This window comes from Eubalaena glacialis, chromosome 11 (genome assembly GCF_028564815.1).
Source record: "Eubalaena glacialis isolate mEubGla1 chromosome 11, mEubGla1.1.hap2.+ XY, whole genome shotgun sequence".
NCBI classification, from domain to species: Eukaryota; Metazoa; Chordata; class Mammalia; order Artiodactyla; family Balaenidae; genus Eubalaena; species Eubalaena glacialis.
Window position 1 is genome coordinate 47044850 of NC_083726.1, and position 23460 is coordinate 47068309.

At 36.5% G+C, this 23460-nt stretch overlaps 1 protein-coding gene across 1 annotated transcript in view; it reads left to right on the forward strand.

The window, feature by feature from the left end:
* Window positions 1–17752, forward strand: part of ZFC3H1 (zinc finger C3H1-type containing) — a 53496-nt gene extending 35744 nt beyond the window's left edge. The window contains exons 25-35 of the mRNA XM_061205524.1: window positions 419–524; window positions 608–806; window positions 1392–1486; window positions 11430–11540; window positions 11810–11914; window positions 12046–12211; window positions 13336–13436; window positions 15630–15731; window positions 16368–16407; window positions 16672–16734; window positions 16864–17752. Coding sequence (XP_061061507.1) covers window positions 419–524; window positions 608–806; window positions 1392–1486; window positions 11430–11540; window positions 11810–11914; window positions 12046–12211; window positions 13336–13436; window positions 15630–15731; window positions 16368–16407; window positions 16672–16734; window positions 16864–17001 — 1226 coding nt within the window. The 3' untranslated portion in view covers window positions 17002–17752. The remainder of the gene's footprint in view (window positions 1–418; window positions 525–607; window positions 807–1391; window positions 1487–11429; window positions 11541–11809; window positions 11915–12045; window positions 12212–13335; window positions 13437–15629; window positions 15732–16367; window positions 16408–16671; window positions 16735–16863) is intronic.
* The last annotated feature ends 5708 nt before the right edge of the window (window positions 17753–23460 follow it).

The window sequence follows — 23460 nt, forward strand, 5'->3', positions numbered from 1 at the left end:
AGGACTCTTTACAAAGGGAAAAGTGTTTTGAAGGAGTAAGGAAAAGATCTCGTTTAGGGGGAGACGTTTAAATGGCTGTAGATCAGCAGAGCAAGGCCTCTTGAAGTGGGTTGGAGAAAGATGAAAAGATAATTCATTCTTTAATTTCTTTGACATAATTTTTCAGGAATTTAGTATAAATGCAAAGATGCAAGAGCTCATATTGGGTGTTTTATTCTTAACAGGAAAGTGAGGGTGAAAGATTCAATTTTAGGAGTTTGGAGATATCTGAAATACCTCCTTTGGGTGAAAACCAGGAGTTTAGTAAAGGTGAATAAGATATAGTCAAACAAAAGAATAGGCTACCTTAGAGTTTAAATAACACAGTCACATAATTCATTTTATGTTTGATTCATGTTATTGTGGTGTTTTTGGATAGATGCGGTGAAAGCTTGCACAGATGAGAGCCTTACTGTTGAGGAAAGAGTAGAGGCTTGTGTTCCACTTTACACAAACATGATTGTTCTGCACCAGCTTCTTGGGAGGTAAAACTTAATTGACAAGCAGTTAACCTCATATTAAAAATTGATTTTTTTCATGTGTTTAAATGTGTGTTTTTCTTGTGAAGGTATGAGGCTGCAGTGAAGCTTTGTAAATATTTATTGGAATCATGTCCCATGAACTGCCAGTTGTTGGAATCCCTTGTTGCTTTATATTTGGAAACAAATCAGCATGACAAAGCTAGGGCAGTGTGGCTTACTGCATTTGAAAAAAATCTTCAAAATGCAGAGGTTTTTTATCATACGTGCAAATTCTTCATCTCGCAGGTAAAAAAAAAGACTCAATTCTTTTTTTTTCATAATTCTTAAATATGATATTTTTATGTTTCACGTTTATTCATCCTTTAAGATGTTTCAGGCACCAGCCTCTCCAGGATGCTTTTACTGATCCTTTTGCCCTTTGCAATACTGTTAGGTATTCCTTCTCTTTCTGCCATAATACCTCATGCATAGTTCTACCATTGCACTTAATTACATTACATTGTAATTTTGCTTACAGCTACTTTATATACTATTCTAAGAACTCCTAGAGGGCAGGGACCATGTCTTATTCTGATTTAGAGCTCCCCTACTCCCAACACCTAGCACAGTGCCAAACATGTAAATAGAGCTTAATGGCTAATTGGTGAAATTGGTGAGTGAACCTTGAGCTTGTGGTATATTGGGTGTTAAACTGTTTAATGTTTAGTTCAATTTGGAGATCAGAATACAAAAGTCATCTCTACCTCCACCTACTCAAAAAAACCTAATTTAACCAGTGTTTGGGGGGGCTGGGGGCTTTTCCTCCCTTGAAAGATTTTAATTAAACATTGTAAGCCTAATGTGTATCCCTCCTCTCTCTTTTAAAAATAGAATCGAGGAGATAATCTTCTTCCATTTTTGCGGAAATTTATCGCATCCTTCTTTAAACCTGGGTTTGAGAAGTATAGTAACTTGGATCTGTTTCGGTAAGTTTGTAGAACTCTTGGTTTGTAGAGGAATGAGAAATAGTGTAGCTCAGTGGAAAGATTACCAATTTCTTGGTGGATTGATTATATTTTAGACTGATTTTTTTTTTTTAAGACACTTGAATACCCTCTTACAGAACGGTTATAAGGGCAGTAGAATTTAATAAAAATGGACACAAGATGTAAAATGTTTTGCATTCTTTGGATTAAGAACACTAAATTTATGTTAACACCATGGTGATCCATGCTTCTTTTAATTACTGTCATTGTTAATTTTAGCAATTAATACTGTAGCAACAAATTATCCTGAGACAATCTCAGTGATTTTCAAAAAAATGAGTTTTAATTTATTGGATTGGTGATTTTAAAGTGAATGTAAATAATATGCCTTTTAAAAAAAAAAATTCTGAAGAGAACCGCTTTAACTTCTGAAAGGTTGTTAAGAAACTTTGGAGAATTCTTTTCTCAACCATCACTTTCTCAGTAGCTTATATAGAGTTCTGTATTTACTACCTTTATTTGCTTCCCTGTGAGTTCTTGTTCTAACAACAATAAGAGGCCACAGAAGATCGTAAAGAGTGGGGTTTTTTTGGAGGCTTTTAAAGTTCTCTTTCCTTCTTCCTCCTCCTCTCTCTGTAGGGATCAGTGAACTTTTTTCCTTAAGGGCCAGATAGTAAATATTTTAGGCTTGCAAGCCATATGGCCTGTCACTACTAGTCAACCTTGCTTTTGTAGCAAGAAAGCAGCCATAGACAATATATAAATGAATAGGCATGGCTGTGTTCCAATAAAAGTTTATTTATGAAGATAGGTGTAGTTTGCTGATCCTAAGTAAAACAGCATCAAAAGGAAAATATTTGTCATGACATACTTTTTTATTGTATGTTAGGAAGAACTGAGAGAAGAAAGGTCTAAGCTGGATATCTCCTAAAAAAATATTCTTGTGGAAAATACTAAGTGAAGATAGAGTCTTGGATTTATATATGCAAGTCTAATGCTTGCATATATTTTTCTTTCCTTAGGTGCTCCCTCCCTGCACCCACCCACAGTATAGCAGTGTTATATAAAAAAATATTTTAAAAAATAACCCACATTTTGTTAAGTCAGTGGTCTATCCACCCTAGAATATTTTGTGAACATGCAGTTTTATTTGAGTTTTGGCAGAAAGTTTGGGGTCACCATTCTTTACCAGACTTGAGTCTTTACATCTGTCCTCTTACGGTAGGTAGCCAGTTTATTGACATAGTGATTTTAGTACTCTTCCTGAAAGTCTTTCTGCTTTGCTACATATAGATTAACATCTTATAATTAATTACAAAAGAATAATTTGAAATGCAAATTAATAGAGAAAAATTTAACTATTGTGTGAGAAATTTAGAGATTGTTTAGCTTCCCCATGCTGACTTTCTCCCTGGTTAAATTAGATTGCTTTAACATCTCAGACTTAAGCACAGGATAAATTCAAGGCTGAACCAGACTTTTAAAGACTTGCTGGTTCTGATCTTCCCTTCAGCATGGAGGTAATTGTTTTAGCTTTGAAGAAGATGCTGCCAGTTTGTGCCATGGTCAAAGATCTTCAGATCTTCTTGATGTCAGCTTAATGAAGCAGAATAAATAAGTGACAATAAAAATGTGAAAGTGGGCTACCTCCAAATAATCTTCTCATTATTTGCTAAGTCATCTTGCTTTATTAATTTTTTTGTGTAAAGTTGTAATTCATAATTCACCAAGAATTATGAGGAAAAGGTATCCTGTGCTTAGTTTATTTAGACAGTTTGAAGTCCTTATTTACACAGTGTGCATTTCTATTAACTTAGGAAATCTTTGAGTCAAATATTAAGAGAACGGCAGTAAGTGAGAGAGTTTTCAGCATTGCCATACTTACTTGGTATTGATAGAAATTTTTAAAATTTATAAAAGAGCCGAAGCTTATTAATAGGAGAAGTCAGTGCTCTTAATAAGTTCAAAATACTTTTTTATTTCATGAGTAGAAATTGTAAAACAAAGTATGTAGAACTGTAATATTTATTTAGAATTAGAGTCTGTCATTTCTCTTTCTATATAACATTTAGTATAAATTTTATACTGGAAAATTTTATGTGTAAAATTTAGTATAAAGACAGACAGAAAGATCTAGATGGGGTAATTTTCCTGTGTTTCAAATCAATTTGAAGATTAGTAGATAACCATAAAAGTTAACTTGGGGATTTCATTCACCTTACTGAAGTTGGCGTAGGGATAGTCTTACATAGATTAGATTTAAAGTTATCTCTTCTTACTTACTGCAGTTTTCAATTGGGAAAAGTCAGTATTCTTAGAAGTTAAGTGATTAACTCATGGTAATACAGCTAGTTACGGCCAAGTCGGGATGATAATCTGACTTCTAGAAGTACCATTTCTTCCCTTTCTTACGGCCCCCAGCACACAACCTCCCCCACCCCAGCCGCCATACAGCCTCTCTAATCCATTAAAACTTAGTTCCTTGAAATAATTGCTAAATTCACTGTGAACAGTTATACTAGGTTGTCATTGTCGAAATCAACGTACTTCCTTTAAAAACATTGTTCCTGAAGATGCTGGTAATGTTATACACACAGATTCAAATATATTGGGGGGAAACCTGAATTACCAAAGTAAAATAGATTTTTTTACTGATTGGCTTCTTAGAGCCTTTAATATCCTAATATGTGTTGTGGCTTTTTTTTTTTTTTTTTTTTTTTTTTTTTTTTTTCACACACACTGTATTTTATTTTTACAAGAGATAAATAGACTGACTCCAAGCATTGTACATGGATGACCACAACAAAAGCAACAATGATTGCAATTACCAAACATGAAACACACTCATACTATGTCATAATATTGACATTCAGTCCAGTAATCCTCCACTGCAACAGCTCCTTTACTTTGCAGTGAAAATTGATTTGTATATTCTTTGCCTCTGAGTTCTTGTGGGATTTTTTCTTTTTTTAAATTCAACCAGAAAGTCACAAAAATTATACTCATCCTCATCAGTTCACTCAGTCCCATGTAATTAATTTTTTTTTTTTTCATCTTGATCTTTTGTTAGCACTTTTATGAGCTCATCAGTTTTTCATTAGAGTTCTGAAAATGCTTATTCATTCAGTTCAGCAGTACAGTCAGGTACCAGAAACCTGTACTTGTCAGAGTCTTTTCCATGAATTTCCTGAAGATGAAACCCTTTTATAGGAACATATTTACAAAAGCATCAGAGTACACCCAGAACTGTCTGTAAATGACAAAAGACTTAAAAATGACCACGGTTAAAGATTTGATGAAAGTTCATAATAATGCAGTTGACAAGAAAATTAGTTATTTCTGAGATATACATTTTAAAGTAATAACTAGGATTATGACTTATAATATTATACCAGAACATATAAGATTTTTAGAAATTTCATGTAATGTCTGAAACATTTATATTAACATATTTCCATACAAATAACCCAATGAAAGTTTAGTATTAGTTGTTTTGTTTGTTTGTTTATACTGCAGGTTCTTATTAGTCATCAATTTTATACACATCAGTGTATACATGTCAATCCCAATCGCCCAATTCAGCACACCACTATCCCCACCCCACCGCAGTTTTCCCCCCTTGGTGTCCATATGTCTGTTCTCTACATCTGTGTCTCAACTTCTGCCCTGCAAACCAGCTCATCTGTACCATTTTTCTAGGTTCCACATACATGCGTTAATATACAATATTTGTTTTTCTCTTTCTGACTTACTTCACTCTGTATGACAGTCTCTAGATCCATCCACGTCTCAACAAATGACTCAATTTCGTTCCTTTTTATGGCTGAGTAATATTCCATTGTATATATGTACCACAACTTCTTTATCCATTCGTCTGTTGATGGGCATTTAGGTTGCTTCCATGACCTGGCTATTGTAAATAGTGCTGCAATGAACATTCGGGTGCATGTGTCTTTTTGAATTACGGTTTTCTCAGGGTATATGCCCAGTAGTGGGATTGCTGGGTCATATGGTAATTCTATTTTTAGTTTTTTAAGGAACCTCCATACTGTTCTCCATAGTGGCTGTATCAATTTACATTCCCACCAACAGTGCAAGAGGGTTCCCTTTTCTCCACACCCTCTCCAGCATTTGTTGTTTGTAGATTTTCTGATGATGCCCATTCTAATTGGTGTGAGGTGATACCTCAGTGTAGTTTTGATTTGCATTTCTCTAATAATTAGTGATGTTGAGCATCTTTTCATGTGCTTCTTGGCCATCTGTATGTCTTCTTTGGAGAAATGTCTATTTAGGTCTTCTGCCCATTTTTGGATTGGGGTGTTTGTTTCTTTAATATTGAGCTGAATGAGCTGTTTATATATTTTGGAGATTAATCCTTTGTCCGTTGATTCGTTTGCAAATATTTTCTCCCATTCTGAGGGTTGTCTTTTCGTCTTGTTTATGGTTTCCTTTGCTGTGCAAAAGCTTTGAAGTTTCATTAGGTCCCATTTGTTTATTTTTGTTTTTATTTCCATTACTCTAGGAGGTGGATCAAAAAAGATCTTGCTGTGATTTATGTCAAAGAGTGTTCTTCCTATGTTTTCCTCTAAGAGTTTTATAGTGTCCAGTCTTACATTTAGGTCTGTAATCCATTTTGAGTTTATTTTTGTATATGGTGTTAGGGAGTATTCTAATTTCATTCTTTTACATGTAGCTGTCCAGTTTTCCCAGCACCACTTATTGAAGAGACTGTCTTTTCTCCATCGTATATCTTTGCCTCCTTTGTCATAGATTAGTTGACCATAGGTGCGTGGGTTTATCTCTGGGCTTTCTATCTTGTTCCATTGATCTATGTTTCTGTTTTTGTGCCAGTACCATATTGTCTTGATTACTGTAGCTTTGTAGTATAGTCTGAAGTCAGGGAGTCTGATTCCTCCAGCTCCGTTTTTTTCCCTCAAGACTGCTTTGGCTATTCGGGGTCTTTTGTGTCTCCATACAAATTTTAAGATGATTTTTTCTAGCTCCGTAAAAAATGCCATTGGTAATTTGATAGGGATTGCATTGAATCTGTAGATTGCTTTGGGTAGTATAGTCATTTTCACAATGTTGATTCTTCCAATCCAAGAACATGGTATATCTCTCCATCTGTTGGTATCATCTTTAATTTCTTTCATCAGTGTCTTATAGTTTTCTGCATACAGGTCTTTTGTCTCCCTAGGTAGGTTTATTCCTAGGTATTTTATTCTTTTTGTTGCAATGGTAAATGGGAGTGTTTCCATAATTTCTCTTTCAGATTTTTCATCATTAGTGTATAGGAATGCAAGAGATTTCTGTGCATTAATTTTGTATCCTGCAACTTTACCATATTCATTAATTAGCTCTAGCAGTTTTCTGGTGGCAGTTTTAGGATTCTCTATGTATAGTATCATGTCATCTGCAAACAGTGACAGTTTTACTTCTTCTTTTCCAATTTGTATTCCTTTTATTTCTTTTTCTTCTCTGATTGCCGTGGCTAGGACTTCCAGAACTATGTTGAATAATAGTGGTGAGAGTGGACATCCTTGTCTTGTTCCTGATCTTAGAGGAAATGCTTTCAGTTTTTCACCGTTGAGAATGATGTTTGCTGTGGGTTTGTCATATATGGCCTTTATTATGTTGAGGTAGGTTCCCTCTATGCCTACTTTCTGGAGAGTTTTTATCATAAATGGGTGTCGAATTTTGTCAAAAGCTTTTTCTGCATCTATTGAGATGATCATATGGTTTTTATTCTTCAATTTGTTAATATGGTGTATCACATTGATTGATTTGCATATATTGAAGAATCCTTGCATCCCTGGGATAAATCCCACTTGATCGTGGTGTATGATCCTTTTAATGTGTTGTTGGATTCTGTTTGCTAGTATTTTGTTGAGGATTTTTGCATCTATATTCATCAGTGATATTGGTCTGTAATTTTCTTTTTTTGTAGTGTCTTTGTCTGGTTTTGGTATCAGGGTGATGGTGGCCTCATAGAATGAGTTTGGGAGTGTTCCTTCCTCTGCAATTTTTTGGAAGAATTTGAGAAGGATAGGTGTTAGCTCTTCTCTAAATGTTTGATAGAATTCACCTGTGAAGCCATCTGGTCCTGGACTTTTGTTTGTTGGAAGATTTTTAATCACAGTTTCAATTTCATTACTTGTGATTGGTCTGTTCATATTTTCTGCTTCTTCCTGGTTCAGTCTTGGAAGGTTATACCTTTCTAAGAATTTGTCCATTTCTTCCAGGTTGTCCATTTTATTGGCATAAAGTTGCTTGTAGTAGTCTCTTAGGATGCTTTGTATTTCTGCGGTGTCTGTTGTAACTTCTCCTTTTTCATTTCTGATTTTATTGATTTGAGTCCTCTCCCTCTTTTTCTTGATGAGTCTGGCTAATGGCTTATCAATTTTGTTTATCTTCTCAAAGAACCAGCTTTTAGTTTTATTGATCTTTGCTGTTGTTTTCTTTGTTTCTATTTTATTTATTTCTGCTCTGATCTTTATGATTTCTTTCCTTCTGCTAACTTTGGGTTTTGTTTGTTCTTCTTTCTCTAGTTTCTTTAGGTGTAAGGTTAGATTGTTTACTTGAGATTTTTCTTGTTTCTTTAGGTAGGCTTGTATAGCTATAAACTTCCCTCTTAGAACTGCTTTTGCAGCATCCCATAGGTTTTGGGTTGTCGTGTTTTCATTGTCATTTGTCTCTAGGTATTTTTTGATTTCCTCTTTGATTTCTTCAGTAATCTCTTGGTTATTTAGTAACGTATTGTTTAGCCTCCATGTGTTTGTGTTTTTTATGCTTTTTCCCCTGTAATTCATTTCTAATCTCATAGCGTTGTGGTCAGAAAAGATGCTTGATATGATTTCAATTTTCTTAAATTTACTGAGGCTTGATTTGTGACCCAAGATGTGATCTATCCTGGAGAATGTTCCGTGCGCACTTGAGAAGAACGTGTAATCTGCTGTTTTTGGATGGAATGTCCTATAAATATCAATTAAATCTGTCTGGTCTATTGTGTCATTTAAAGCTTCTGTTTCCTTATTTATTTTCTTTTGGATGATCTGTCCATTGGTGTAAGTGAGGTGTTAAAGTCCCCCACTATTATTGTGTTACTATCAATTTCCTCTTTTATAGCTGTTAGCAATTGCCTTATGTAATGAGGTGCTCCTATGTTGGGTGCATATATATTTATAATTGTTATATCTTCTTCTTCGATTGATCCCTTGATCATTATGTAGTGTCCTTCCTTGTCTCTTGTAACATTCTTTATTTTAAAGTCTATTTTATCTGATATGAGTATAGCTACTCCAGCTTTCTTTTGATTTCCATTTGCATGGAATATCTTTTTCCATCCCCTCACTTTCAGTCTGTATGTGTCCCTAGGTCTAAAGTGGGTCTCTTGTAGATAGCATATATATGGGTCTTGTTTTTGTATCCATTCAGCAAGCCTGTGTCTTTTGGCTGGAGCATTTAATCCATTCACGTTTAAGGTAATTATCGATATGTATGTTCCTATGACCATTTTCTTAATTGTTTTGGGTTTGTTTTTGTAGGTCCTTTTCTTCTCTTGTGTTTCCCACTTAGAGAAGTTCCTTTAACATTTGTTGTAGAGCTGGTTTGGTGGTGCTGAATTCTCTTAGCTTTTGCTTGTCTGTAAAGCTTTTGATTTCTCCATCAAATCTAAATGAGATCCTTGCTGGGTAGAGTAATCTTGGTTGTAGGTTCTTCCCTTTCTTCACTTGAAGTATATCATGCCACTCCCTTCTGGCTTGTAGAGTTTCTGCTGACAAATCAGCTGTTAACCTTATGGGAGTTCCCTTGTATGTTATTTGTCGTTTTTCCCTTGCTGCTTTCAATAATTTTTCTTTGTCTTTAATTTTTGCCACTTTGATTACTATGTGTCTCGGCGTGCTTCTCCTTGGGTTTATCCTGTATGGGACTCTCTGCGCTTCCTGGACTTGGGTGGCTATTTCCTTTCCCATGTTAGGGAAGTTTTCGACTATAATCTCTTCAAATATTTTCTCTGGTCCTTTCTCTCTCTCTTCTCCTTCTGGGACCCCTATAATGCGAATGTTGTTGCGTTTAATGTTGTCCCAGAGGTCTCTTAGGCTGTCTTCATTTCTTTTCATTCTTTTTTCTTTAGTCTGTTCCGCAGCAGTGAATTCCACCATTCTGTCTTCCAGGTCACTTATCCGTTCTTCTGCCTCAGTTATTCTACTATTGATTCCTTCTAGTGTAGTTTTCATTTCAGTTATTGTATTGGTCATCTCTGTTTGTTTGTTCTTTAATTCTTCTAGGTCTTTGTTAATCATTTCTTGCATCTTCTCAATCTTTGCCTCCATTCTTATTCCAAGGTCCTGGATCATCTTCACTATCATTATTCTGAATTCTTTTTCTGGAAGGTTGCCTATCTCCACTTCATTTAGTTGTTTTTCTGGGGTTTTTTTTTGTTCCTTCATCTGGTATATAGCCCTCTGCCTTTTCATCTTGTCTATCTTTCTGTAAATGTGGTTTCTGTTCCACAGGCTGCAGGACTGTAGTTTTTCTTGCTTCTGCTGTCTGCCCTCTGGTGGTTGAGGCTATCTAAGAGGCTTGATGGGAGGCTCTGGAGGTGGGTAGAGCTGACTGTTGCTGTGGCGGTCAGAGCTCTGTAAAACTTTAATCCACTTGACTGTTGCTGGGTGGGGCTGGGTTCCCTCCCTGTTGGTTGTTTTGCCTGAGGCAACCCAACACTGGAGCCTACCCGGGCTCTTTGGTGGGGCTAATGGCAGACTCTGGGAGGGCTCACGCCAAGGAGTACTTCCCAGAACCTCCGCTGCCAGTGTCCTTGTCCCCACGGTGAAACAGAGCCAGCCCCCGCCTCTGCAGGAGACCCCCCAACACCAGCAGTTATGTCTGGTTCAGTCTCCCCCAGGGTCACTGCTCCTTCCCCTGGGTCCCGATGCACACACTATTTTGTGTACGCCCTCCAAGAGTGGGTTCTCTGTTTCCCCCAGTCCTGTCGAAGTCCTGCAATCAATTCCCACTAGGCTTCAAAGTCTGATTCTCTATGAATTCCTCCTCCCGTTGCCGGACCCCCAGGTTGGGAAGCCTGACGTGGGGCTCAGAACTTTCACTCCAGTGGGTGGACTTCTGTGGTATAAGTGCTCGCCAGTCTGTGAGTCACCCACCCAGCAGTTATGGGATTTGATTTTACTCTGATTGCGCCCCTCCTACCGTCTCACTGTGGCTTCTCCTCTGTCCTTGGACGTGGGGTATCCTCCTTGGTGAAGTCCAGTGTCTTCCTGTCGATGATTGTCCAGCAGCCAGTTGTGATTCTGGTGCTCTCGCAAGAGGGAGTGAGAGCACGTCCTTCTACTCCGCCATCTTGGTTAATCTCCCTGTTGTGGCTTTTTAAGAGGGGGCTTTAATTTGCGGTATTTCTCAATCTTACTTGATCATAGACCTCTTTTTGACAAGTGCCTTATGGGCCAATATGTTATAGAATATGCTTTTATATCATGTCTAAAATTAAATGTAGAGTGGTATTTGTGTGTATGTGTGTATGTGAGGGAGAAATTGTTTTCAGATATCAAGTTTTATAACTCAAAGAATTATTTTTTTTCAAGAAAGTACAGATTTTGTGGGAAAATTTTAGATACTTGGTAGTCTCATTTGTTCTTCTCTGTTTTTAATTAGATTTCATTAGATGATTATGGTGGTTTGTTTGATTTGGGCTATAAAATTTTAAAAATTCATTTTAGAAGAGGAGTTATTCAAGTAGGTATAAGATAATAAATATATGATGCTGGAGATGTGACCAAAGTGGTGTGGTATACACATGAAAATAAAGTCTCATTACCGTATAAAAATATTTCAAGGAAGTTTTAGTTGAAACAGGATTTTTTTTAAAAAAAGCATTAGTAATCCATGTGTACATAGGCATAATTACAAACATGATTTTTTTCCTCAGGTATCTCTTAAATATCCCAGGACCACTTGATATTCCAGCCCGTTTATGTAAAGGAAATTTTGATGATGAAATGTTTAACCACCAAGTTCCTTATTTGTGGCTGATATACTGGTGAGACGTTATCTACTGTGGAGAGAAATGTTGCATACTAGGCTTGCATTTGTTATTTATTACTGAATTACACTGTGTTAAAATTAACCTGTTGCTGAAGTCATTGAAGCAGAATTTAAAGGATGCTAAGGTTTATACGTTATTAAAAAAAGAAAGATCAAAAGAAGGATTCTATTGTAGTAATATCTGTAATGTTTATACTTTGTCATTCCTTTACCTGATCGAATTGAGCTGTAGACATACAATGTTTTCCTTCATTTTTTAAACAGCCTTTGTCATCCTCTTCAATCAAGTATTAAAGAGACAGTGGAGGCATATGAGGCAGCGTTAGGGGTGGCCATGAAGTCTGATATAGTGCAGAAGATTTGGATGGAGTAAGTTTAATTCCTCTTAGTAAGAATGGGATTTGAAATAAGGGGGTATGGTTGGGGAAAGGGTGATGAGCTTTCTTGTTAGAGAATTACTGGCTTAATTATTCTAAATTATGATGTTTTTCTTTTGGCAGTTATCTTGTCTTTGCCAATAATAGAGCTGCTGGATCCAGAAACAAAGTCCAGGAATTCAGATTTTTTACTGATTTAGTGAATAGATGTTTGGTTACAGTCCCTGCCCGATACCCCATTCCTTTTAGCAGTGCTGATTACTGGTCCAACTATGAATTTCATAATAGGGTAAGAATTTAAAGCTTATTTTCTTTAGATATTTATACAAAAGTAGGGGACTTAAATGATAGCAAAACTCCTGTTTAATATCGATAGATTTTCCTAGGACCACTTTACTAGCATTTACTGTTGTTCTTGACCATGTTTTCTATTTATCTCTTCAAAATCTAGGCACAGAGCCCTTTAAAGTTCAGTTAAGATAAAATGTGCATATTGATTATCTTCTATTTAAGAAAATTTAACATTGAAGCAAAAGTGAAGAGATGTTAAGGTTTTAATACGTATTAAAGAAGAGAGATCAAGAGAAGTAATTGTAATAATGTCAGTAATGTTTTGCTTGAGTAATTGGAAATTTTACTGAATGAAAAATTCCATAACTTCAAAATAAGTAAGAATGTGCTTACATGTTGTAGCTGCTCTTTTTATCAGTATTTTGTCAAGCAGATATAGCTATACATAGGACATGAGAAAGCTGAAATCAGATGCTGTTTGGAATTTTAAGAGTAGAATCTGGATATTGATATATTTATAAGGTCATCTTCTTATAGGCAGTGAAGCAAAGGGTTTTTAAAAAATTGGTTTATTTTCAGAGACCCCTTTTATTCAGTGCGTGTAAGCTAAAAGCTCCTGCTAAAGCTCAGTATAGACTAAAACATCTCTGTGTTTTATTTATTTATTTTTTTGGTGGGGTGGTTTTGTTGTTACCGGGATAACCAATTATTATGCTTTGTACTTCTATGCCATTCTTTATCCCAGGATCTCAAACCACTTTATGGACATTAAGTCATTTACACACGGGCATTCCATGAGCAAGATGTGGCAGGTATTATTAGCCCTATGACTTGCCCAGCTATACAACAAGTAAAGGTAGACTCAGGAATGAAAACCCGGACTCCTGGCTTCTTGTCAGTGTTCTCAGTCCATGGCTCTCATCACTAGACCATATTTCCTAATTCATATTTGGAAAGTCACTAATATAATTAATGGTAGGAACTGTAACGCACAGCATCATACATTGTTATAATTTATACATTCATGTCTTAAAGACCATTTTGGTTTTCTCATTAAAACACATAGGTAACTGGATTTCACATTTTGTTGTATTCCTTTCCCCACCTCCCCAACCTTCACAGGTTATTTTCTTTTATTTGAGCTGTATTCCAAAGATCCAGCATTCCAAAACCTTGGAACGGTTTTGCTCAGTTATGCCGTCTAATTCTGGACTTGCACTGAGGTAAGAAAAAATAAAATTCTCAGCTCAATTGTATAGGCTCTTCATATAAAATTATTCTTGAAAACTTGCTAATAGTCTGCTCTTTGGCTATTGCCTCATTTCCACTTTAATTTCAGAGTTGTTAAGCAATATGTAACTATTCATGTAAAAGTCAATGTGGAGATCTGGTCACTTCAGAAAACTGCAGATTATAAGGAGGCATATAATTCAAGTAAAGTTCACCTGTGTCCCCTAAGTACATACCATCTGTCCGTAGTACATGCATTATAAGCACAAAGCATGTTTTATGCAGCAAAGGAGTATTACTTAAGAGGTTTTTAAGTGTTAAAGAGATAAGCAGCCACCCATGTATATTTTGGTTACTATGACTTTTTTTTTTAATTAACTTATTTTATTTTTTATTTATTCTTGGCTGCATTGGGTCGTCATTGCTGTGCGTGGGGTTTCTCTAGTTGCGGCGATCAGGGGCTACTCTTCCTTGCGGTGTGCGGGCTTCTCATTGCGGTGGCTTCTCTTGTTGCAGAGCATGGGCTCTAGGCGCGCGGGCTTCAGTAGTTGTGGCACGCGGGCTCAGTAGTTGTGCCTCGCGGGCTCTAGAGTGCAGGCTCAGTGGCTGTGGCGCATGGGCTTAGTTGCTCCGCGGCATGTGGGATCTTCCCGGACCAGGGCTCGAACCCGTTTCCCCTGCATTGGCAGGCGCCACCAGGGAAGTCCTACTATGACTTCTTTTCATATACGTCAGTCATTCTCAAATACTAGCATGCATCAGAATCTCATGGGATGGTTATTTAAAATGCAGATTCCTGAGCTAGAGCCGTCAGACCACATTTGAGAAACACTTATCCAGGGATTTCATACATTCAATTAGAAGATTTTTTTAGAGCATTTCTTTGTAGTTTTTCTGCGCTGATAGAGTAAAACCCATTTCAACCCTCAGGAATTGTGCTTTTTGATTCAAAAAGGTACACTGCATACTAAAGCTTTGGCTTCTACTTGTGCTGTCATTTCCACTGCATCAGTTGTGTCTCATGTTTCTAAGCTTGTTTTATGGATTATAAGGTACCTAAAATAGTTATCAAATATTCCTTTGTGTTCTAGAGCATTTACATTCCACTTAGCATGTCTGTAGGAAAATGATATAAGAGATTGAAAAACAAAGGCCTAAGACTGTGATAAGAGTAACAAAATAACGCCATAGTGTTTTTTTTTAAATTTTATTTATTTATTTTATTTTTTTTGGCTGTGTTGGGTCTTCGTTTCTCTGCGAGGGCTTTCTCTAGTTGCGGCAAGCGGGGGCCACTCTTCATCGCGGTGCGCGGGCCTCTCACTATCACGGCCTCTCTTGTTGCGGAGCACAGGCTCCAGACGCGCAAGCTCAGTAGTTGTGGCGCACGGGCGTTGTTGCTCCGCGGCATGTGGGATCTTCCCAGACCAGGGCTCGAACCCGTGTCCCCTGCATTGGCAGGCAGATTCTCAACCACTGCGCCACTAGGGAAGCCCGCCATAGTGTTTTATAATAAAAATTCTTAGTAAGCATGCTAATCTGCTAAAGTTAATTATAGAAATTTGTATTATAAAACATCACCTTTGATAAAACATGTGAAATAGAAAATGTGCTGATGTTTTGAGTAGTTTCTATAATGATAGGCATTTTGGAATATAGGTAGTTTAATTGTTGGTTTTGTTGGTAAAGTTCCACTTTTGATACTTCTTATTTCCTTAAAGTCATCCTTGTCCTTTTTTTTTTCAGAATAGAGAACTTAATAATTAGTCACCGTACTTACTACATTTTAGCTCAAGAAACATTCACAATTAAGTATACTGTGTTTAATAAAGAAAGAAAAATACCAAGAAATTGCACTAATATATCAATTCATTATTTTAGAAAATTTACAGGGAGGGAGAATGTGGAGTGTAATTTGGAGAGAATGCTTTAGTATCCTATAGGAATACATCAGCCTTATTTTAGTTTGTTGAAGATGGTATGGGTCTTGACTGGACCTTTTGCTAGTTTGCATGTTTCTTTCCCAGGGTAATTTTTGTAAGAGGCATTCTACAAATACTTGCTGAATAGCCTTGATAGAATTTAACTGACCAAAAATTATCCTTCATCAAACATTCTGCTCATAGAGCTCATTTGGAGTTCCCTATACTTGCAATGCTTTTGTTCATTTTCCTGAATGTACTTTACAGGCTACTTCAACATGAATGGGAAGAAAGCAATGTTCAGATTCTGAAACTTCAAGCCAAGATGTTTACATATAATATCCCAACATGCCTGGCCACCTGGAAAATGTAATGCAACAATCATGTACATGTTTTTATAGCTATTGCTTTTATTTATAAGGTTTGCTCCAGACAGGTAAATCTGAAATGACATCTATTTTTTCCCCCCGGAGAGATCTCTCTTCTAATTTAGATTTGTTTTTGGCACTTGCTGAGGTTTTATACCAAGAGTGAAGGAATGCTCATTAACAATTGCCTCTAAAAGCAAAATGGATAGTTTTAATTTTCCTTGAAGGAGAACGTATAGATAACAATACTGTTATCAAACAAACAGATCTGCTATACACATATTAAGACTATCTCTTTTGAAATGCGGGGTTTTCCCCCTATTATAATCTGATGTCTTCTTTCTTTTAAAGGTGTTAGTGCCAAGTATTTTTTTTTTACTAGTAATTATGAGTATTTTTCATGAACGTTATTTATGTTCAAAACACTGGTCTGCTTTATTATTGTAAAGTTGATAAAAATTGTTGAATTTTTCTTTTCACTATAGGTTACCCTCCTTGGAAATTTAGCCTGTTACTTTCAGGAAGTTTTGTACTCAGATTCCCACAGTCAGTATTCTGCCAGTGGTAGTATCTCATTTTGTTCAAAGATATATAAATTTTTCTTTTCCCTTTTCTATATTCCTTTTTTTTTTCTTAGAGCCATTGCTGCTGAGATTGTTCTAAAGGGACAAAGAGAGGTAAGCCATGATTGACTATCAGATGGGTTGCTTTTTTTTTTTTTAATAGCTATTCTGCCCTTTTTGTTGACTTCTCAATTTAAAAGGATTAAAGCATAGAAGTTAACATCCTAAGAACTCTAAATGTTTGGAAACTCCAAAATCCAGCATAACCATGTTGTCTTGAATGTTATTATATTATGCAGTACCATTCAAATAGTTAGGATTATGAAGGTGTTTTCCACCACATTTCCTGATGGAATTGTATATATATCTATCTTATAGGTCCACCGTTTATATCAGAGAGCCTTACAGAAGTTACCTCTTTGTGCATCACTGTGGAAAGATGTAATGCTTTTTATCTTTTATTTCATCTTGAAGTTTTCCTATAAATTTTCTGCATGTGCCATATCCATTGATGTGGTAATGCTCAAAATCTAGCTAAGTCTTACTTCTGTGCTTCCCTGTCTTTTACAGCAACTCTTGTTTGAAGCATCAGAAGGAGGTAAAACTGATAACCTGAGAAAACTAGTTTCCAAGTGCCAAGAGATTGGAGTCAGCCTAAATGAGCTCTTAAATTTAAACAGTTACAAAACAGAAAGCAAGAATCACTGAACACTGGGTGCAGTCAGTTCTAAGTCCTTATAATAATTGCCAAAAATTATTTGAATGATCCTTCAAGATTAGGCTGATCCCTGGCTAAGGTCTGTGTAAGGCAGACAAGCATTACTGATCATATCAAGTCCCCTACAATATCCTATCCTCAAAACCGGAAGCAATGAACATGACCCTCTTCGCTTGGATAAATGAACTTCCTGTTTGGCCTGCTTCTAGGCCCTGCCAGATTCTCATAACATCATGTACGTAAGTATAGTTCCTCAAAGTGACTGACATTTATTTTCATTTTGCTTTGTTTTTGTTTTTATTTTTTACTTTTCCCCCTTCCTTTATGTTGTGCTATTCCTGATTCACTTGACACTCTCTGATGCCTGAGAGATTCTTGTTTGGGATTTAATTTCCAGGGCTGTGTTTACAGTAAAAAGCCGGCAGTCCCTTTTAGTTTTTCCTCTTTAAACCTTTTGAGATTCTTCATTTCAGGATTTAAAACTTAAGCAGTCCATCTTAAGGAAAGTGTAACTGCCATGGCCACAAGTCTGCTAGTTGCACTTGAATGCTCTAACAGGGTTGTTTATTGCCCTTTCTACGTTCTGGACTCCTTGCCGAGACTGTTTAACTTGAAGATTAAAGAAACTATTGCAAATGCCAGTGCATCAGAACCTAAGAGTGGTCAAATATTATGTGCAATTTTTTTTGTAAAGAAATTTTAATTTATAATAAAGTTTAACAGTTTAAAGAACAGTTAATATTTGAACTGCTTTGTATTGCAATACTACTTTGTAGTATTAAAATTGTTTATAAAAATATTTTTAATATAAGTTAACTTTTTGAAAAATGTTGCTGTCTTTATTCACTTTTCACATTCCGGTGGGAAAGGGTTGAAGTAGGAGATATGGATATTCACTATAACTTTATCAGTACTTCTTATTTTGAACCTGCTTTCCCATAAAAACATTCCAGTGTCTTTTTAAATTCACGAGAAGATGGGTCCTGTTCTATTTTGAGGACGATGAACAGATAGGCTTGCACTACCATTAAATTCCTTGTTCTTAAGACCACGGTGTTTAGAAAGTATCTCCCAACTATAGTTTGAATGATTTGCTTAGTGACATGCGGTCTTACGTTGAATATCAATATGACCAAATGTAAAGGTGACTTTGTTTTTGTTTTGCTTTGTTTTGTTTTGTTTTCAGTCTGTAGTGGGTTATTTGCGCTTGGTAGAAAAATTGTTAATGACACACACGCTGCCACAAATCTGGTCTTACAGCTACAATGCAATCTAATTGTTGAAGGCAGAGCAACAGCCCCATGATATACTAGGCAAATTTGTACATCTGTACATTTTTATAATGCTTAGTTAAAATAAAGCCATGTTTTGATGCTCTACTAATGTGCCTACCAGACAGTGCGTATTTGGCTAGTAAGTGCTGTTTGGTGAGGTCAGGAACAGAACCCATTTGTCTAGGGTCTTTCATTAAACCAAAAAGAGGCTATACGGTTTTTATCTAAAACCAAAGAAACTTGGGTGGAAGATAGTAATCCCAAAGGGGTATTCCTCCATTGTATGCATTTAACTATTCAACCTTGAAAGCTTTTCCTTCCCTGATTATTTGAAAACCACTGTTAGGTGCTTGGAAAAATATTTCCAGTCTGTCTCCCCATAGTGTAATATTTTTGGTATTAATTGAAATGTCTCAGTAGTTTTTTGGAGACTGCTGAATTTTGAACTTCTGTAAATTCTAAAACCTACCATTTGTTGCATTAACAGTTCCATCAGCAGTAACATTTGTCTCTTTTTAAAAAAAAGAATGCAACTGCAAGATCCAGCCATGCAGGCTGTACATTGTAACAACTCCAGAGGTCCCAGTTCACACACTCACAGTCATGCAGGCAGAGGCCTTAGCATATGTTAACCAGCTGTTTCCTTTTTGATCAGTTGTCGTATTGCTACTTAAAATCATGAAGCTATCTTATAGAAATTATATTGCCTTAAAGATAATGTCACTTTTTCTTCCTGTCATTTTACAGACTCACTTTAACCTCCACAAAAGAATAGCAAACACTGCTTACGAGTGAGGTATATGTTCCTGTCATCCTTCCATATTCACTTTTACTTTCTTTTTAATGAAGTGCTTTGAACAAGTAATAATTAGAATATTAAACAAAACTTGGGGTGAAAGTTGATAGTTATTGTAGTAACATGAATATAATACTTAACATTATGAGAACGTCTTTCTTTGGGCAAAGAAATGTTATACAGTGAGAAAAGGTTAGTCATTGAGAACTGCAGTTCCTTACACTCTCCCACTCCTGTCAGGGGGGGAAAAACACAAAAGAGGCATTTTAGGCTATGGGGTTTTATCTCAATAAAGGAAGTGGTGTGGCAGATTGCGGTGTATTTTTATGTGTTTTTCTTCATTTTAGAGAACAGCCTAATATTTCTATTTGCCTTTTAACGGAAAGTGGACCTTGTAACATTGTTGTCACTGCCTTATCTAAGGCGGTTTGCTTTCAATTAAAGGCCATATAAACCTACATCATAAAGCAAGCAAGAATCTCCAGGTGCAACATCTAAGAACTAAAGGCACTAAGCAGACAAGCAAAAGCTGACAACAAATGTAGAGGGACTTTATTGAAGATTGGAGTTTAAATATTTATTTTTCAAGGTTGTTGAAAAAGTAGGAACATGTGGCTATAATACAAAGCAGGACCAATATTCTTGCTTAAAGCTGTCATGTTTTCACAGATAGGTCATAATTTCCTTAAGTCTGCTTTCATATCTCTCTGTTAACAGTAGTGCGAGGGAAGAATGGGGAAATACGATTTTAGTGACCTTGCAGGTTTGGGGATTATGCCTGCAAATGTATCATTGCCCCTCAGTACAAATTAACAGTCATCATACAGAGCATTTTGGAACAAGAGCTTTTCAAGAAAAGGTAGGCTTCTAAGGAACATTTTTTATATTTTTTTTTGTCCTTCACAATTGAGTCTCTATCTTTCCAAGTCATGGTACTTTTTAATGTAGGTCATAGAGCTGAGCTGAAAAAGAGGTTTTTTTTTTAATTAAAAGAAATTCTTTTAGGGCTCTATTCCCTATACCACCAAAAAATGCCCTCACTTTCTGCAGGTGTTCTTCAGTTGTGTGCTCACTGTTTCAGGGGCCAGTGAACAGCCACCTAAGGGTGTGTGGCCCCACCCTACTGTCATTCCCATCTTCCACCACCACTCACATAGCCTTCCTCAGTAATCGTTAGGTGATACTTTTTGAGTACTACTTGATTGAGATACCTGCATTGAATGTGCAAAGAGCTTTTCATTTTTTTCTCTCTGACATCTTTGAGGTAGATAATAGAAAGCTGTGTCTGTCTTTCGTAGATGGTGAAACGGCTATTGAATTTGTCTCCACTTTTTATTCAGTGACCTTGACAAGAGGGACCCAACAACATGTTTTCAGAGGCCCCACAATGGAGAGTCGGGCATTTTTTCATTCCAGAATCAATTTGAGCACTGTGCTAAGACACTCTCAGCAAGGATGAATAGAGGTCCCATAGTCTAACAGAACAGCAGAGTATATGCCAAGGAAGCATTTCCAAGGGGGCTCCAAATTTGGGGTTGGAGGTTGGGAAAGTCTTCCCGGATAGAAGTGGATTATTGGCTAAGTCATAAAATAGAAGGATGAAAACTTAAGGCAGGTAATACTATTTTCAAAAAGTATGTGGTACTTACACCTAAATAATGTAGGATGATTTGCACTGTTTAAAAACCTGTGGATTTTTAAAAACCTTCTAATGTATTTGTGGGGAGGAGGGTGATCTTGACGTCTTACTCTTCCGCCGTCTTGAAGCTCCTCTCCTAAAAACCTTCTAAAAAGCTTCTCTGGCTTTGTGCTAATTCATGCACAACTGACAATTTGTTAGACATGATGACATGTAAGACATGTGAAACTCCATAGCAGCCACATGGGTCCAGAAGAGAGACCTCTTGAGGCATATTGTGCTTCTAAATCCATATGAGCATGATTGAGTAGGAGTCAATCTTATCAGGCCCAATTTAAAAAGCCTTGACATAGAAAGTCAAATTGGAGTTACAACTGCTGCTACTAGTTTTTTCCTTTCTTTTTTCCCTAACTTTGGGTAATGTATGAATAAAATGCTACTTTGAACATTTACTGGTATCTGCAACTTGCAGAGCCCTGTTTCATTCCCAGCCAAGGCTATAAGGTATATTCTGTGACTCTGTTACGAATCATGGTTATTTTTCCATTTATATAGAAGAACTACGTGGAGATGGCCCAGTCTTCAGTGCTTTAAACTGATTTTTCCAAATGACATATTTTAGCCCAATTCCAAAAATGTTTCAATTGACGTGGAACTCAGTAATGCCAGGAATAAAATAATTCACTTGGGGAGCAAAAAATTTTGCATGAACTTAGAAGGAATATATGCTTCCTGTTTTCAACAAGAAAGCAGAAGATCTGAAATATTCAAGGCCAATTTGATTGGTCTTAAGTGATGTGACTTTATGGCGAGTGCTGGTGGGTCTGAATTTTTTCCTCCAGTTTAAAGACACAACTGCATAGAAGACAGTGAATAGACTGTTAAGAATATGAGTCTGTTGTATCACAGCTACCACATAGAATTATGAATATTTTGCTTTTATGCAAAGCTTTTTAGTAAGTTTTGGAGCCCACCCAAAACAGAACCAAATACGATTCTTCAAGGGCATCTTCAATGAATTAAGTAAAAGCCTGAATCCAAACATGAAAGCTATTTGCACAGCTGTTCTAAAAGAGAATATACTGCCTTTGTCCTTTACTTGGTCATTTTAAAGCTTCAAGGTTGAATATCAATTCAGCCAAAATCAAAAGGTGGGTTTACAATGTTTGATCTGTCAAGCAAATTAAATCTTGCAAATGTTCTTACCTAGTGATGTTAAGACTTATGAAAGAGAATAACAGCCAGCAGCCTGAGGGAGCTGAACCAATTAGGAAGGGTGATAGAGAGTTGGTGAGCTGTTTGCATTAATGGAGGTAATCAGGACATCTCCTGCCAAGGCCAAAACAGACACTCAGCTTGGCACATCCTACAGTCGAAATGATGAGACTGCCTGTGGATATATTTGGCACTTTATGCTGGTTGAAATGGAGCTACAAAGAAAGGAGTGTGAACCATTGTGAGTAATGAAAAAAGCATATCTAAAAGATCTGGATATTAGATTTAGCTCCCACTAGCTGTGTAATCATGACAGGACATTTCATTGCTTCTTGTCTGTTTCTACATATACAAAATATGGAAATATGAGTACTTACCTCAGGGGTGTTGAGAGATCATATAATAGAAATTATCTTTAAAAAAATTAATATTTTGAGTTTGGAATCATTTTCCAAAATTTTGAGGGCAAAGAGATGCTATAAAATAACAATTTGCTTTTTTTGGACATAATTTCATTGCCATCAGTTGGAGCATATGACTCTACCAATAGTCAAGCATGAGTTAATTGCTGTCTAATTAAAAAACACAACAGAGATCACTGCCATCTAAATTCAGTGGTTCATTCCTGGTGTTATTGCCTAAAATAACAGGTAAGACAATCCATTAGCAGATGGTCTTAACTTTAAGTCAAAAGGGTCAATATGAAGACTATTTTTCAATTCTGAGGATTCTCAGCATGTTGAGTGGGCTCTTTTTATGGTGTAATGGAGGATAAAGACCACTCCTTAATTCGGGACTCAGTGTTCCCTTGCTGATGGGTCTAGAAAGAGCATTCATTGCTCTGTAAGTGCAAAGAGTAGCCAGTAATCCAAGCCACTTTCCATACTTTTTATTGGAATTGCTTATGAAGGGCATGGCAGTATTGACCAGTTTAAGCTTACTTATGCTTCCAGGCAGAAGTAATAAAATGACCTAAAGAGGCAAGAGAAATTGCATAAAGTTTGCATGATCCCCAAGCTGGAAGACAGCCCTCCAGGAACATAATCTTAAGAGTAGAGAATTGCCTTATTTTTAACTATGATTTTACTTTTTATTGTAATGAGGCCAAATCTGGTGGGAGCTCTGGTCCCAGTGGTGGAAAGAGATAAAAATCACAGAACATAAAGCAGGAGGTAATTGGCAGCATTGACTTTTGGTGACTGATTAATGCAGTACTGAATAAAAGCAATGTGATCTAGCGGGGGTGTGGGAGAGGAGAGTCTGAGTAGAAATAGCCAAGAGTAAAAGAGTAAAATCCAGGGCTTCCAGTATATTGTAAATGAGCCTCCTATGTTAGGACTGGCAAATGAAAATAGCAGTGGCCTAGATAACCAACAAGGACCTACTGTATAATATAGGGAACTGTACTCAATATTTTGTAATAACCTATAAGGGAAAAGAATCTGAAAAAGAATATGTATATGTATAGATATTTAACTGAATCACTGTGCTATACACCTGAAACTAACACAGCATTGTAAATCAA